General features: G+C 32.9%; 2 protein-coding genes across 4 annotated transcripts in view; both read right to left on the reverse strand.

Moving 5' to 3' along the window:
- The window catches only part of LOC114757165 (cysteine-rich receptor-like protein kinase 3), a 90,558-nt gene that overhangs the window by 59,723 nt on the left and 16,349 nt on the right, over positions 1-14,486 (reverse strand). The gene's annotated exons all lie outside the window — the stretch shown is intronic.
- LOC114757161 (cold-responsive protein kinase 1-like) lies at positions 1,376-10,885 on the reverse strand. 3 transcript variants are annotated; one of them, XM_028946164.1, is made up of 6 exons: positions 5,262-5,518; positions 3,124-3,251; positions 2,823-3,036; positions 2,314-2,545; positions 1,812-1,968; positions 1,376-1,594 (listed from the first exon to the last, which is right to left on the reverse strand). In XM_028946164.1, the coding sequence occupies exons 2-5, from the start codon at positions 3,190-3,192 to the stop codon at positions 1,869-1,871; spliced, it is 615 nt and encodes a 204-aa protein (XP_028801997.1). In that variant the 5' UTR covers positions 3,193-3,251; positions 5,262-5,518; the 3' UTR covers positions 1,376-1,594; positions 1,812-1,868. The 3 variants fall into 3 exon arrangements, 2 of the variants coding, with proteins under 2 accessions (XP_028801997.1, XP_028801996.1); XR_003741542.1 differs by lacking the exons at positions 1,376-1,594; positions 1,812-1,968 and adding exons at positions 8,703-9,103; positions 10,353-10,883 and having other exon boundaries at positions 2,230-2,545; positions 3,124-3,254; positions 5,262-5,381; XM_028946163.1 differs by lacking the exons at positions 1,376-1,594; positions 1,812-1,968 and adding exons at positions 8,703-9,103; positions 10,353-10,885 and having other exon boundaries at positions 2,230-2,545; positions 5,262-5,381.

The following is a 14,486-nucleotide window of genomic DNA, read 5'->3' on the forward strand; positions in this document are numbered from 1 at the left end:
GTTTTCAGGTCAAATAAAAAGAAAGCGCGTTCAATTATGCAGCATTTGCCTGGTCAGAGGGAAGACGGGTTCTTTTGTAGTTTCCGTTTTGATGTGGCACATTACCATCTCCGATCAATCTTGTGGGGCTATTTGGTTACACCCACTCCAATACGTTTTGGATGGAACAGAGTCAATTGACTGGCTCGGTTTCAATAAGGTGTGGTCCGTACATAGGAAAAATACTTTTTTTTTTTGGAGAAAATTGCAAAAAAAGATCTATTGGAATTTTTTTTCACCTAAAGGTATCTAAAATTTGTCTGAAGGCTATTTTCTCAAAAATCCCCGTTAAAATATTTATAGCTTAAAAGTATTTAAAATATTTATATATGCGGGTGTGACTCATTTTTTCAGTGGATGTAACTATTTTTTGACTGTATGAAACATGTTTTCAGTTATATATGTGCAAAGGTCTTTCATTCTGTCTATAAAATAGAATGCGTGTGACTTATCTCTCATGTGTGTAGTGTTTTTTTAAAGTGTGTGCAACTCGTAAAAAATAATTGTGCAAAAAAGGAATGATATTTGAAAGGATGTAGTCAACTTGCACTACTGCAGAATTTAATGATAGAGAATTGGATTTATTTTGAATTTTATGAAGTGCCCTGGTCAGGAGGCAACATAGAGATATTGAGAGTTAAAAAAAAAAATTTAAGAAAAAGATGAAATTATTCCTTTTTCTTCCTTAAACTAAGTCTTTTTTAAGCGATTTAATTCAGTTGGATACTTGAATTAGGGAAATTTCTTTTAAGCACCAAGGGACTTTGATAATACAGCTCATGGACTTATGCTAATGTAGGCTTACACATTTTGCACCTATTAGTTGGATTGAAATCCTAGAAGCTTCCCATTACTCCATATTCAACAACCATACTCCACCAATGACAATTAATTCTATGTCATCCATATTGTACTCCACATTCTTGAAAGGTAAAATTATCATGCTGATCATATTACATAATTCAAGGCACTACTAGCATTGGATTAAACAAAAAAAAAACAGTATAGGTAGAAATATACTCTTTCAATTCTAAATATAAGTCACTTTTAACTCATTTATGCATACAAAAACAAGCATTAAAGTTTCCATAAAATTGATATAATTTTCAATATTATTATTAACTGCACTAAATTCCACTATATCATATTAATTTTTGCCTTCTTTTACTATATCTACCTCATCGTCGCCATTACAGCGCATAAACGAAAAATATATAATGCTCCAACAATCTTATAAAGTGACTAATAAAAGGGAACAAAAAAAAAGGTTTAAAAAATGCCTCATGTGTGTGTGTGATTAGAGGAAGTATTTCCATATGCCTTAATTAGTTTCAATCAAAATAGGCAGAGTGGGCTTCCTATTCTCTAACAAATCCTTCTTTTGTTGGAGCAAAACAACTACTTCAGACATCATTGGCCTTCCTTCTGCAGATGCTTGAGTGCAAAGCAAACCAATCCCTATCATTTTCTTCACTTCGTCTTCAATATAGTCAGGAGGGCTTAAGGTTTTGTCCACCAACTCTAGGTGCATATCTCTCTCATATAATTTCCAAGCCTAACAATTGACAATTAAAATTAAGTGAAATAACATGGGGTATAACAGGTAGAGCAAAACAGAGGTTAATGTTTTCTCAAATATTTATTTTTAATTCTCAAAGAAGGAACTAATAGCTTTACCAGAAAGAGTTTAACTAAGTTCGTTAAAGAAGTCTTGAATCTAAATTTTCTATAAAAAAAATTGCATTTTAGAAAATTTTTAGAATTTTTCTTACCTTTTGAAGGAGGAATTCACCCTCATCATCACCATCGATAGTTAATTCTTTACTTTGTCAACCACTAATGATTTCTAAGACTACAACACCGTAACTATAGATATCAGCCTTCTCTGATAATTGGCCATGAATAAAATATTCAAGTGCTGTGTATCCTCTAACAAATGCACAATATTAAATTACAATTATCAGAATATAGTCTAAACCACAAACACGTAAATATTAAGAAACCATTTATATGAGCAATTGTTTTTCAAATATTAAGAAACCATGAGAGTATGAAATGAAGATATGCAACATAAAAGGAATGCAGCATGTACCACATCAATACAAATGATTTCTTGAAGCATTCATGTTATATGAAAAGGAAAAAAATAAAAAAAAATATTAAAACTATTTAGAGGAGTAGGAGTGTTCCATTGACTTGTACATAGATTTTATCTTCAATAATTTATATACAGTAGTAGAGGTTTAGAAAATTAAACATATTATGTTGACTTACAATGTTCCTGCAAATTTTATACTGAGATGAGATTTATCCTTAGGCAAAAGCCTCGCCAATCCAAAATCAGCAATTTTAGACTGTATATTATCATCTAAAAGGATGTTGTTAGTCTTTATATCTCTATGTATGATACAAACACGAAACTCCTCATGTAGATAAGCCAACCCTTTTGCTGTTCCTAAAATTATGTTACACCTTTGCTTCCAGTTGAGAGAACCCTTCTCTTTACCTATTTTCCAAATTCACACAAATTAATTTGAAGGGAATGATTAAAGAGGAGGGGCTTACATTAAAGTCATCCTCTGATTCAACTGCAAATAGATCTAGAAGATTACCAAGTCCTTCAATAAGATTATGACGTGAGTAATTTTTCTTAAGGGCGTCAATGATACGTGGTTAACTTAAAAAAAAAAAATCATATATCCACCTGAAAAAAGTTATGAATAATTATAATAACTTCTATTTGAATACTGAGACATCATTATTGTGTGTTGATAGGAACTTACCAAATAGGTACCTGTCAAGACTATTATTTTTCATGTATTCATAGACAAGAATTCTGTTTTGTCCTTTACTGCAACATCCTAGAAGTCGAACAAGATTTAGATGATGAACATTACGTATCAAATTCACTTCACTCTCAAACTCTTCCTCCATCCTTGTGAATTGGCGAAAATTTAATTTCTTGATTGCAACTACTTTCCCACTTTTCAGAGTACCCTAGTCAAGACAAAATGGTATAAGGACTTTGACCATGAAAGTGTTTTTCTGAATATGTAAATACGTTGAAAATCAAATTAAAGTTACCTTGTATACAACGCCAAACCCTCCTTCTCCAAGTTTATTTTCTTCTCTAAAATTCTTGGTTGCCAACATCAAATCCTTATAACTGTAAGTAATTGGGCGGTTTAACTTGCTTGCTCCAGTTATCTCTTCTTCTGTTCAGGAGAGCATTGGTCAATATATATTTGTCATTTTTTTAAAAATAAAACTAGTTAGGAATTGTTCTCTGAAGTTTAACTTCTCTTAATTTGTCGTTTTGGGGTTACTCTAAAAATTAACCAAATTAATGCAATATAGTGCACAATCCGGGTCATGTTCACTTTGAGGAGCCGAAAACGAAATTAAATCCTAGTAAATAAATGCAAGTAACCTAAACTATAAAAAGGATTTTGATTTTGAGGAATTGCTAACTAAATGCCTTGAATTAAACTGAAATTAAAATATTTTTTTTGTTTTTATATAAAAGTGATTAAAATGAATGAAGATTAAAGAAATGAAAATGAGACACACAAATAACAATAATAATAATCAATCCTCCAATTCAACAACTCAGGCAATCATCACTCTAAAAGATGTGGGAGTTAAAACAATGAATTAAGAATTATAATTAAGCTTTTAATCCAACAACCGAGCCACCTCGAATTGCCTCAAAATATTTTCCCAAAAATTCAAATTACTAATTGCAACCAGAATAATAGAATGAAATTAAGGATACTAAAAACCAATGCTCAATTAAATTCTTAAATTCACAACAAGAGACTTAAAGCTAGCAAGAGACAATATGATCCAAGATTCTAAGCCACCTTAAAAAATCACAATATATTAACTCCAAAATCAATACAAATGTCATAACCACAACATCATAATTGAAATCAAAGCTATAAACAACCCAATGTCAAATACTAAACAATAATCCAGTCACAATAATCCCCAAATATAATCAGATTAAGCAATATAATTATCCCAACAATCAGAAAAACTATCCTAAGACCTAGAAATTGTTAAACAATTATTGAGTAAGAAATTAAAGCAACTAAAACTCCCCTTTGATGATCCAAGCTCCTGCCATTATTGTTGAATTAGAGAATTAGGAAGCTAGCCACGGTTTGCCATGAGAATTGCCATATTCAGAATTCTGCTACAGGTTTCCATCGAAAAACACTGTTCACGCTGAATCTGTCGTGCTCGTGCTTGCCGCCTGGTTCGCTCTTCTGCTCCCGTCCAGCTCTCTCTCCGTCTCTGGCTTCAGCGCCGTCAAGCTGGTTTGTGCCTTCCGTTCCTGTGTGTTTCTCCAACCGCGCCTCCCGCGTGTGTGTGTTTTTGTTCGGCCTTTTCGTTTTTCCACTGGTGCCTTTTGTTCTGCCGCGCCTCCAGCTTCTCCCCTCTGTCTCATATCCGGCTTGCTCTGTTTTGTATTCGCCGCCGTTCAGCTCTGTTCGTCCGTCCCTCTGTTTTGTCTCCAGCCACGCCTCCAGCTTCCGTTCCGTCCGCGCCTGCGTCTTCTGTTGCGTCTCTCCTCTGGCTCGTAACGGTTCCAGCTCGTGGGTGTGTGTGTGTTTCTTTGTGCTCTCCAGCCCTTCAGCGCCGCTTGCGTCCTCTCCGTCTCGTGCCTCCTGTTCGTGCCTCCGCCTCAGCTCTTCCTCTGTTTCGCTCCCCAGTTCCCTCCAGCCGCGCCTCGCGTGTGTGCCCGCGTTTCCGTTCGGCCTCCTATTGGTTCCGTTCGTCTGGAGATGATGATTATTAGGTTGGGGCAAAACGTTGCGTTTTGCCCCCAACTTATTATTATATTTTTTTTCTTTTAATTTAATTTTTTTTGCTTTTTTTATTTATTTATTTTTTTTATTTTTGAATCTTCTAAGAACCTGCAAGCAAAATTCAAGGATAAGGTAGTATTAATTGTCCTTAAAAATTAATTAATCATAATTAAATCAAAACATGACAATTTTGCCCCTATAAAATAATAATTCAAAATAAAACAAAATAAATCAATTAAGGCAAAAAGGGACCAATTAAATTGACAAAACTCATATAAAAATAATTGAGTTTGTCATTCTCATCAGAGAGATGGAAGTCTACATTCTTTCATGGAAAAAGTGAAAGTCAATGTATCTCCTTATATCGGTAAATGTATATAATAGCTGGAGACTTTCCAAGTGATTTACCTGTAGGAACTCTCTTAGAAGTTTTTGGTCGTCAGAACCAGGCAAATGAAGCAAAAAGGATCAGAAGAAAAGCTACACCTCCAACAACAACACCAGTAATTTACCCTTTCTTGCTTGAACCTGCACATATAGTAGAAAAGAGAGATCCATTGCATTTTCAAATGAGTTAGTAGTTTCTTGTTAGTTAAATATGCCTTCATAAGACTGTAACATCTCAAATTTTGGCTCATAGATACAAACAATAGCATAGGAAAAGGGTGATTACTAAGTCCAATACAACGAAAGTCCCGGAGATCCCTCAGAAGGACAAAGAGATTTTCCAAAGGTAAATGTGTAAAACAATAGTGTTCGGGGACTAAAGAATGATGAACTAGAAACAACTAAGGGCCAGAGATTATGCCAGAAACTTGCAAGAGATGGTTCCGAAGGTTAGGCCTAAGGAGGGACCAAATTGCAAAGAAAAGATTCCTAGGCCAGGTAGGGACGTAATTGTAAATAATAAAAGTTCTGGTCGGCTAATGCTCAGAGTTAGCAAAAAGAGCCCAAATGACTTAGAAAAATTCTAAAAAAAATGGAAATAGGATCTCAAAGCCGATATAAGGTTAGAAATGATGGAAATGCCCGGAAGTCATTCTAGGATTTTAGACAATTTGAGATAGTAACTTAAATTGAATTATTTAAACTATGAGATGGCCTCAAATAATCAGGAAAAACTAGAGAATAGTAGTTGAGGAATTTACATAGATTGTAAAATTCATTCCGTCCCCAGAAACTAACAAGGTTAGCTTTAATTAAATTTAAAACCTATTTATACCCTATCAGGGGAAAGTCAAAATAGCTGTCTAGAATTTGACTTTTGACCCGAGAAAAATTAGAAAAATTTCCTGTGATGAAAAGGAAAGAATGAAACTCAAAGACAGATCAACGGAGTTACGAACCGATGGAAAGAATTCGAAGAATATAACCCTGACTAAGTATTATTTAATAATATTTCTGGGAAAAGGAGAAAGAAAATATCTAAAGACCATCATGACAGCGCTGAGTCACCAAATGCAATCATGACAGAGTCATCATGCTGAGTCAGCAGAAGATATTTATAGACAGCATAAAAATCAGAATGCAGTACGGGAATATTTTAGACAGTCCTTTGTCTACCCGTTATAGTGAAATCTCTACTGCGTAACTCAGTAAAGTTAAGTAGCTTGTCAGTAGAGCTAATTATTTTCATCTATGCTCCTCTAAGATGACGCCATATATGTACTTAATTAGGATGAGAAAATAGTGCCAGAATATGTCCCAGTAGTACCGGGTCAGTCAAGCTCAAAAAAAAGTACCCGATACGGTGCAGAATGGCAAAATAGGTAGAGGAATGCCTAAAGGCTATATTTGGCACGAATTTTATATTAATTTCTTCTCTATTTTAATACTGAAATGATGAAGAAATATGAAAGTGACAAATGTACGGTTAGATAGGAAAAGAAGGTATTACGTGTACGATTGGATGTAAGACACGTGTACAGTCATATGCAAGACACGTGTGCGGTTGGATTAAAGACATGTGGCTTGATTATGTAAGCATGATGTCATCAAGATGAGGTAAGCATGATGTCATAGGACACATGTCATCACAAGATAAAAAGAGAAAATGGACGGTCCAGATCAAGCCACATATTTTTAAGATCAACGGCCGAGATTTAGTCTTGTTTTCTATAAATACCCCTCCCTTCCCTATCATTTCGTCCAAGCACGAGGAACCCATAGGGAAGTTCTTGCAAAATGGTTTCTAGAGAGAGAAAGAAGAGGGAGAAAGAAAGGTCAAGTGGTCCCAAGCCAGATCAAGCTCTCAAACAAGGTATGTGTGTCGTTTTTTATGTAGTTTTCGCTACCCTTATTGTTGTTGAGTTTGGTTGTGGGTTTTAATGGTTTTTGCGAGCTTGAAACCCTTGGGGGGCATGCTGCAAGAAATTGATGAGGTTAGGGAAAGATGAAATAGATGTTAGAAACATGTTTAAAGGTTTGGAAATAACAAGAATCAAGTGGTTCTGTGTTGATTTTGCAAGAAATCCAACTTTCCCTTAGTTTGTAATTCTATTCGGCCTTGACTGTTCTGAATGGTTAGGATTAGATTTTGATTGTTTTGAGCTTAGGAATAGATTCTACATACAAAATTATGTGGTAATAGTATGTGGAAATAATTTTAGGAAAGTTGGAATTGAAACTCAAGAGTTAGAGTTCAAGTATGATCAAGAAAGAATCAAGTAGAGATAAGCTGATGACTTGATTCTAATAATTGTTTTGCATCATGTATTGATGTGTTTAGGACCTTGGAACATCCAAGAGAATGTTTAATGGTGTTGACCGAAAATCCATAGGGTTGGAAAGACAAGGGAATCAAAGGAAAAGCAAGAGGAAAGTTATGTTATAAGGCAGTGAACTTACCTATAATGTGTACTTGATATGTATGCCTGCATGATGTGGTTGTGTTGTCATGATGTAACTAAGTTATGATGAAATGTTTGCAAAGTTATGTTTGCAATTTTATATTATGTTTTGCCTTAGCAATATGTTATGAAAGCATGAAATGCTTTAACTTACTTTTGATGGCATTCATGTGTTAATGTTATAACATGTCATGCATGTGCATTTTGGGTAGTGTTTGCTACTAAGATTTCCTCAAATTTCACCCCTCCCTAACCAACCATTTAGGTCAATCAATGGTGGGCAATAATGACACGAGAGGCAAGGAGAAGAGAGTGGAGAATTATTGACGTTAATGAATGATGTTATTATTCAATGTGTAATTCTCCTATTATGTAATTTATGTTATGGATGCCAATGATACTATGTATTTAATTACAATGTTCATGAGAGGAATAGAAATGTATGAGGATGATTGAGAAAGCATAAACTCAATTTATGTATGCCAAAGAAATAGAAAGAATTAAAGTAAAAAGAGGTTAATGGATAAAAGTAAGTCATGGAGCAGTGAGTTTGTAGCTCCAGTTTGACCTATCAAATGAATGAGTTAAGTGACAGAATTTGACAGATTCACAGTACACATCCCAAGCTTTAAAATGAGAGGTAGATCGCCTCAATCGGATGTGTACACAAGGAGATACGATTTTTATAGAATTAGTTATGATTTTTTAAAATTGAACCTAAAATCTGAGTTTAAACAATGAAAAGTAATCCGAGTGGTTATGTTGAAAATTTTTAATCCACGGGCTTGTATTTTGACCTGCTTGAACCATAACGCTTACGATACGTACTTTGAGGGGTTAAAGGTAGGATGTTTCAAAGACAACTTTTTATTAAACATGTATGCTAATATGAGATATATATTACTCATATATAAGCAGGAGATTTACATTTCTACATAAGAAGATTGAATTTATAGTATTTGTGTTAAATTCAAACCTTTAAATAATGAAGCATACGTACCTTGTTTCTTCAAGGGTGTGATAGAGATGGTCTGGTTACCAGGAAAGAAGGAGGTGGTGGAGTATATCATGAAACACCCATCTGCAAAAGCCTTACCATCTGAATTGGGAAGACAAGTTGGCATATCGCTAGACGCTGCGTTTAAGCAATTGAAGCAACCACTCTGTGTGACAGTTTCAATACATCGAGCAAAGGCATATATAATTGGACCATTATTAGGCACTTGGGCTTTGGTAGCTGCATGAAAGCCAGTGATGGTTGGTGTTGTCGTTTGGAGATTCATTAACACTTGTTGCACAGATGAAGTAAATGTAGAGGATTCTCCTTTAGTCTGATTCCCACCACATGAAACGGCATTAAAAGTCGCTGTCGTTTGGTCAAAGAAAGCACTTGTCTCATACCTTAGCATCCCACAAAGTCATACCAAATCATCTTTCCAATATCATTATAAAATTGCATTGATTAGTTATTGACCTACTTGATGTGGTACATCTCTTTAAATATCAAAGCTATGATTTTGGTAATAAGCAGAGTGTAAATTTAGGTTTTATACATTTGTCTCTAATAGGTAATAAATTATCCATAAATTTATTCAAGGAATAAGACTCTAACTCACAATTCATATAAAGCTTTCTATAAATCTAGCCAAAGTTATGTCTTGTCTTGCTGGCGTCTGATATTCTATTAACCCACTTTTCAAACTCACAAGCTATTTTGAATTATGTCCTGGTCATACTTTCTTATGCTTAATAGCTTTCTCTTCCTAGTCTTCCTTTTCTTGTCTTTAATCTTCTCCTTGTGCTTTTACCAAAACATTAATTATTAAAATTTTTTGACTTAAATTTATATTCCTAGACTGAATTATTCCTAGATTGAATTACTAGTATTTATAGACTGATTTAGGTAACATGGACCAGCCAGAGGGGCATCTAATGGTCGTCGAGCATTTATACTCATTTATTGCGTGTGTGACGTGTGTGTTGATGAATTTTCCAACTCTTTTTTTTTTTTTTTGGCCTGAAGCCAACTCTCTTTGTTGATCGTAATTTGTTAAGATCTCGTCTATTAAATTATCTGCCTGAGAAATAATCAACTTTTGATTTCATCAATTGTATTTAAAATCTTGCAAGTACATAATTTTTTTAAGAAATTTGATGAATCAAATCATTACCTCATCATTAAAATGAGAATGAGTAAATCTAGGAAAAACCTCTATAAAAAAAAACCCTTAAAATTTTAAAATCCCAAATGAAGAATGATTAAAAAATGTATTGTCATTTGTTTTATAAATAGTCAATTATTATTAAAACATAGCAAATAAGAATGATTTGAAATTTTGAAATTCAATAATATTTTCTTGGGATTCCCCCTAAATCTGTTGTTATTAAACTTTAATTTCATATTATCATCTACTTTAAGTAATTATACTTAACTAAAGTTTTATTTCTCCTTTGTCTCTACTGTTTAATTAACCTATGCAAATACAAACAAAACAAAAAAGAAAACACGGTCGCAAACCTCACAACACAAATGGAAAGTCACAAACTAGTCGGTGATCACGCAATAAATATCTTATCTCTAAGGCCTAAGGTTATGCTATTCCAACAGGAAAGTCAAAATTGGACCAGGTGGGTTAGTCTTATCTTGTACCTGAGGAAACAGCCGTCGTCGACGACACGGGCACCGTGTGCTCCGCCGTAGCAGTTGCGGATCTGAACGGAAACCACATCGAAGCAGGCGGCACAGTCGGGGATGGAGAGGTAATTTCTGCACTGAAAAAGAGTGGAACCTGGGTCATTTCCGCCGCCTTGCTGCGCCGTAGCGAAGTACTTGTTGCGAGTCACGATCTGCCCTTGGACTTCTCTAAACGTTGTGTTAAGGTTTCGTTGAACGTCGAGAAGTTGGACATGAAGTATTCGTAGAACGGGCTGCATCCACTGTGCAGAAGGTGGGTCTGTGGATCTGAAACGACGCCGCTTACAGTCCAGCGTGACCAGAATATGAAGAAGGTCGCCAAGAGAAGAAAGAGATTATTAGGACGTTGAAGCATCTTTTTGTTGAGACTGGTTCGAAGATGGTTCATGCATGTTTTGCACTTATTATCAGTCGGATGAAGCAGTTTCTTAACATATTTCTTAAATTTAAACATTCTTGAAGGACGCAACAGCAATTTGGAGGGGGTGATCATGCAATTTTTCAAAGTTTTGGGACCGACACGCATAGAGATTTTGTTGCACCTTGCCTTCAACTCAAGGCACGCGGCCTTCACAAAAATGGCGAGAAGACTTGGAAATTTCCAACATTGACTGGCACAGAAAAGTCACTCACTTTAAGTTCGGCCCATGAATGAACAGCCAGGTGGCAATAAAATGGTCATAAAAAGATTGTCACGAGTTCTCAAATATCATATTATTTATATTTTTTAATTTTAAGTACAAGGATAAAAACTAAATGAAAAATTACAAAAAAAATCTTTAAAATAGAAAAATTGTACATAAGACCTGTTACAATATTAGTATTAGTTTTCATAACGATTGATAAACAAATCACAATAATTTTTGTGGACAGGTTCTGTATGCAACTTTTTAATTTTTAGAGACTTTTTTTTTGCAATTTTCTTAAAACCAAATTTAGAGAGTATACTCATATTGAATAAATTTCATTCTAAAAATAATAATTATGTTAATTCAAATTATTTTTATTATACATAATATAAATGATATAAACAACCAAATTGAATTTAGTAGAAAAGGTTAATCTTCCACAATGCAGTGGACTAAAATTTAAATTCTTACTAAAAACTACGTTCATATTTAGTGCCTAAAATTATTCGACCGGAGGATACATATAGTTAGTAAAAAAAAAAAAAATAAATGATGTAATAATAGTATGCTTTTAGGGGGAAAAAAGTGAAGGAATAAAACCTCCGCTTTCCTTATCCTTAGTTGCTACTATTTTCATTTTTTAATATAAAATCTAGTTGCCTAATTTAGAGATATTAAGAAAATTAGCTAATTTAGGTATTTGTAATAAATCAGTGTTATCTTTCCTAGAATATCATTACTAATAATGTATATTAGTTAAAACTACTATTTGATGAAACATTTAACATGTGTAACTACTATAAGAACTACTTTAAAAAAATAAATAAATATGAATGATAAAATGAATCAAGGTCTTATATTTAGGATCAAGTTAAAAGTTAAACCAACTCTTATATTAAATACTGGTAGTACTCTATTACAGTTGGCAAAAAAATAGTTATTACTCTACTATAAGTGAAAGTGATTTTTACGTTAGCTTATTCATTTCTCGTGAATACTGAGTTTATTCTTAATACAAAATTATAAAACCATTTTTAATATGATAACCATGGTAGAAAAAGAATTAAGTTAGAGCATTAAAATACTATCATGGTTATAAAGAGTTTGTCTTAACATCCCAAGAGACTCTGGATACATAAAACACCCATGAGTTTAACAAAAGTTTAACAACACGTAGAACAAAGACTTAGGGCACAATAACTGCCCACAAGCCCAACATAAACATTTATCCTATAAAGACTTATGGTACAAGAAACACAGGGTGCTTAATCCAGCCCACAAGTCATAAACATATATAAGAGTAACACAAACAATAGAATCTTATGGCCTCTAGTCATTCTAACAGTACTTCATCAAGTATAGTCATCCAACAACCTAACCAAGAAAAGTATATGTTAACAAAATTATGGGTCCTAAAATGGTAATATACATAATATTACATGCCTAAACCAAAAGAGGACTGCTAATCTATGCTTGCTTATGCCGCTAGTTGCTTCCCTTGGCACCAAGCCAAACTAGATGGCTCTCCTAAAAAGCATTGATGAATAGCAGAGTGAGATATAAAGTCCTAGTAACCAAGTATTAATTTATGACATATACAAGTAGGATGACAAGTTGGTGAAGTAGTGCTCAGATATAATTTAAGTAATAAATGATACTTTAATAGATACAATAGTATAAAATGAGTATATCTCACCATCCACAAAACAATTCATATAAAAAGTATATATATGCAATAATACAACGAAATATGTCCTCTCATCACCTTGCTCCTCCTTATGACTCCTTAACAAGCACCTGGGCTTTCTGTGTTGAGTAACCCGACCTAAAGTCACCCTGTTCACATCAAGTAATGGGCCCCCTTTTATACCTACACTGCCCAAGAATGGACTATGGTGCAAGAGATATCTACCCAAGAGTTCGTCCTTAATTTCGGGCCAAGGAAAAAGAAGAACTATAAGGGTCTAACAAAAAAGTCAAACACTAGGATCAATAGTGTAGGCATGTTGTGCGGGTTTTAAGAACAATTATCCTCCACATAACAAAATCCCAACCTCCACATATGAACCCCATGCATAGTCACAATATATATTAAAAATATCATAGTTCTTTAGGTAAGATAATATAATTTCAAACAAAGTACAACATATTTTCATTTTATTTAATAACATAATATTAGTATATTAAATTCAACACCACAAAAAATATAATTTCTAATAAAACACAACTCGGGCATAATTAAATCAACATACTTCTTATTTCACCAAAATTTGTCATATAGGAAAATATATACTTTATTCATAGACATACTTTCACAAATTAATTTGAGAAAATAAAAACATAATAAACACCTTACAATCCAAAGCATATATATAAAATAAATTAACCCCGATTATCTCTACTCCAAGTTTAACCTCACAATTTGAGAAATAAGAGTACAAATTACAGACTTCGAAGTACAGGATAATCTACAAATAATGTAGATACAATTTAATATGCATACAAATAAATAACTTAAATTACATAGAATTTGTTATTATTAATATTTATACATATATTTACTATCCAAAAATTCTTACTTGAAATAACAATTTTCTTCTACCCAAATAACTCATTTAAATTATAGATATTTATAAAAATATTGTTTTTATCTAATATTGTAAAAAATCAATTTATAACTTAAGTTTCTAGCTTCAAAATTTTTCTAATAACATATCCTTAACCTATTTCACACTTTAAACCGATTAAAATCTTAATAATATATTAAATAACCAAAATAGGTTATTTAACTTAAATTGAATTGGTAAAAATATTCTATATATCTTGAGTAATATATTTTTCAACTAAAATTTTAGTTTAAAATTCTCAAAACAATCAATAAATAAATATAAACTAATTAAAATTTCAATAATATATCAAACAACCCAAATAAATTATTTAACTTAATTTTAATCGGTATAAATAGGTTATATATCATAAATGACAGATTTTTCAACAAAAAATAAATTTGATTTTAAATACTATAGGTAATAAATGGATAAATCTGAATTGATTAAAATTAACTACTTATTTATTTCTAAATTTTTATGGTTACCTATTGTCAAAACTCAGTACTCACTTCATATTCAAATCACAAATTTTTTCTAAACATGGTAATGATGCTACTAATATAAAACTCTAAATATATAGAAAATATTTATAAAAAAATTTAATAGAAAAAAGTATTTTTATGTAACTAAATAATTTTCAAAACTTGTATTATTCTTCAAAATGCTAAAATCTCTTAGCTTCTCTCTCGTTCTCTCCCTCTCTTTGTCTTCTCTAGCATAACACTCACTCTTCCACTTATCCTTCAAAATACCAACCATCCTTACTAAATTTTCTTCTTTCATTTATTAACCCTCCCCATTTTTCCTCCTCCTTCTTTAATTACCCCCTTCCAATTTCTTCTTCGCCTTCA

This window comes from Neltuma alba, unplaced genomic scaffold, assembly GCF_004799145.2.
Source record: "Neltuma alba isolate B1F8T4 unplaced genomic scaffold, ASM479914v2 tig00010572_pilon, whole genome shotgun sequence".
NCBI lineage: Eukaryota > Viridiplantae > Streptophyta > Magnoliopsida > Fabales > Fabaceae > Neltuma > Neltuma alba.

Bases quoted from the DNA above. Each gene is read 5' to 3' on its own strand.
- LOC114757161 (XM_028946163.1), bottom strand. From the start codon at position 10,636: ATGCAGCCCGTTCTACGAATACTTCATGTCCAACTTCTCGACGTTCAA. The intron at 9,104-10,352 runs GTACAAGATAAG...TGGGATGCTAAG, and splicing joins GACGACGGCTGTTTCCTCAG to GTATGAGACAAGTGCTTTCT. The intron at 5,382-8,702 runs GTACGTATGCTT...CTATATGTGCAG, and splicing joins CACACCCTTGAAGAAACAAG to GTTCAAGCAAGAAAGGGTAA.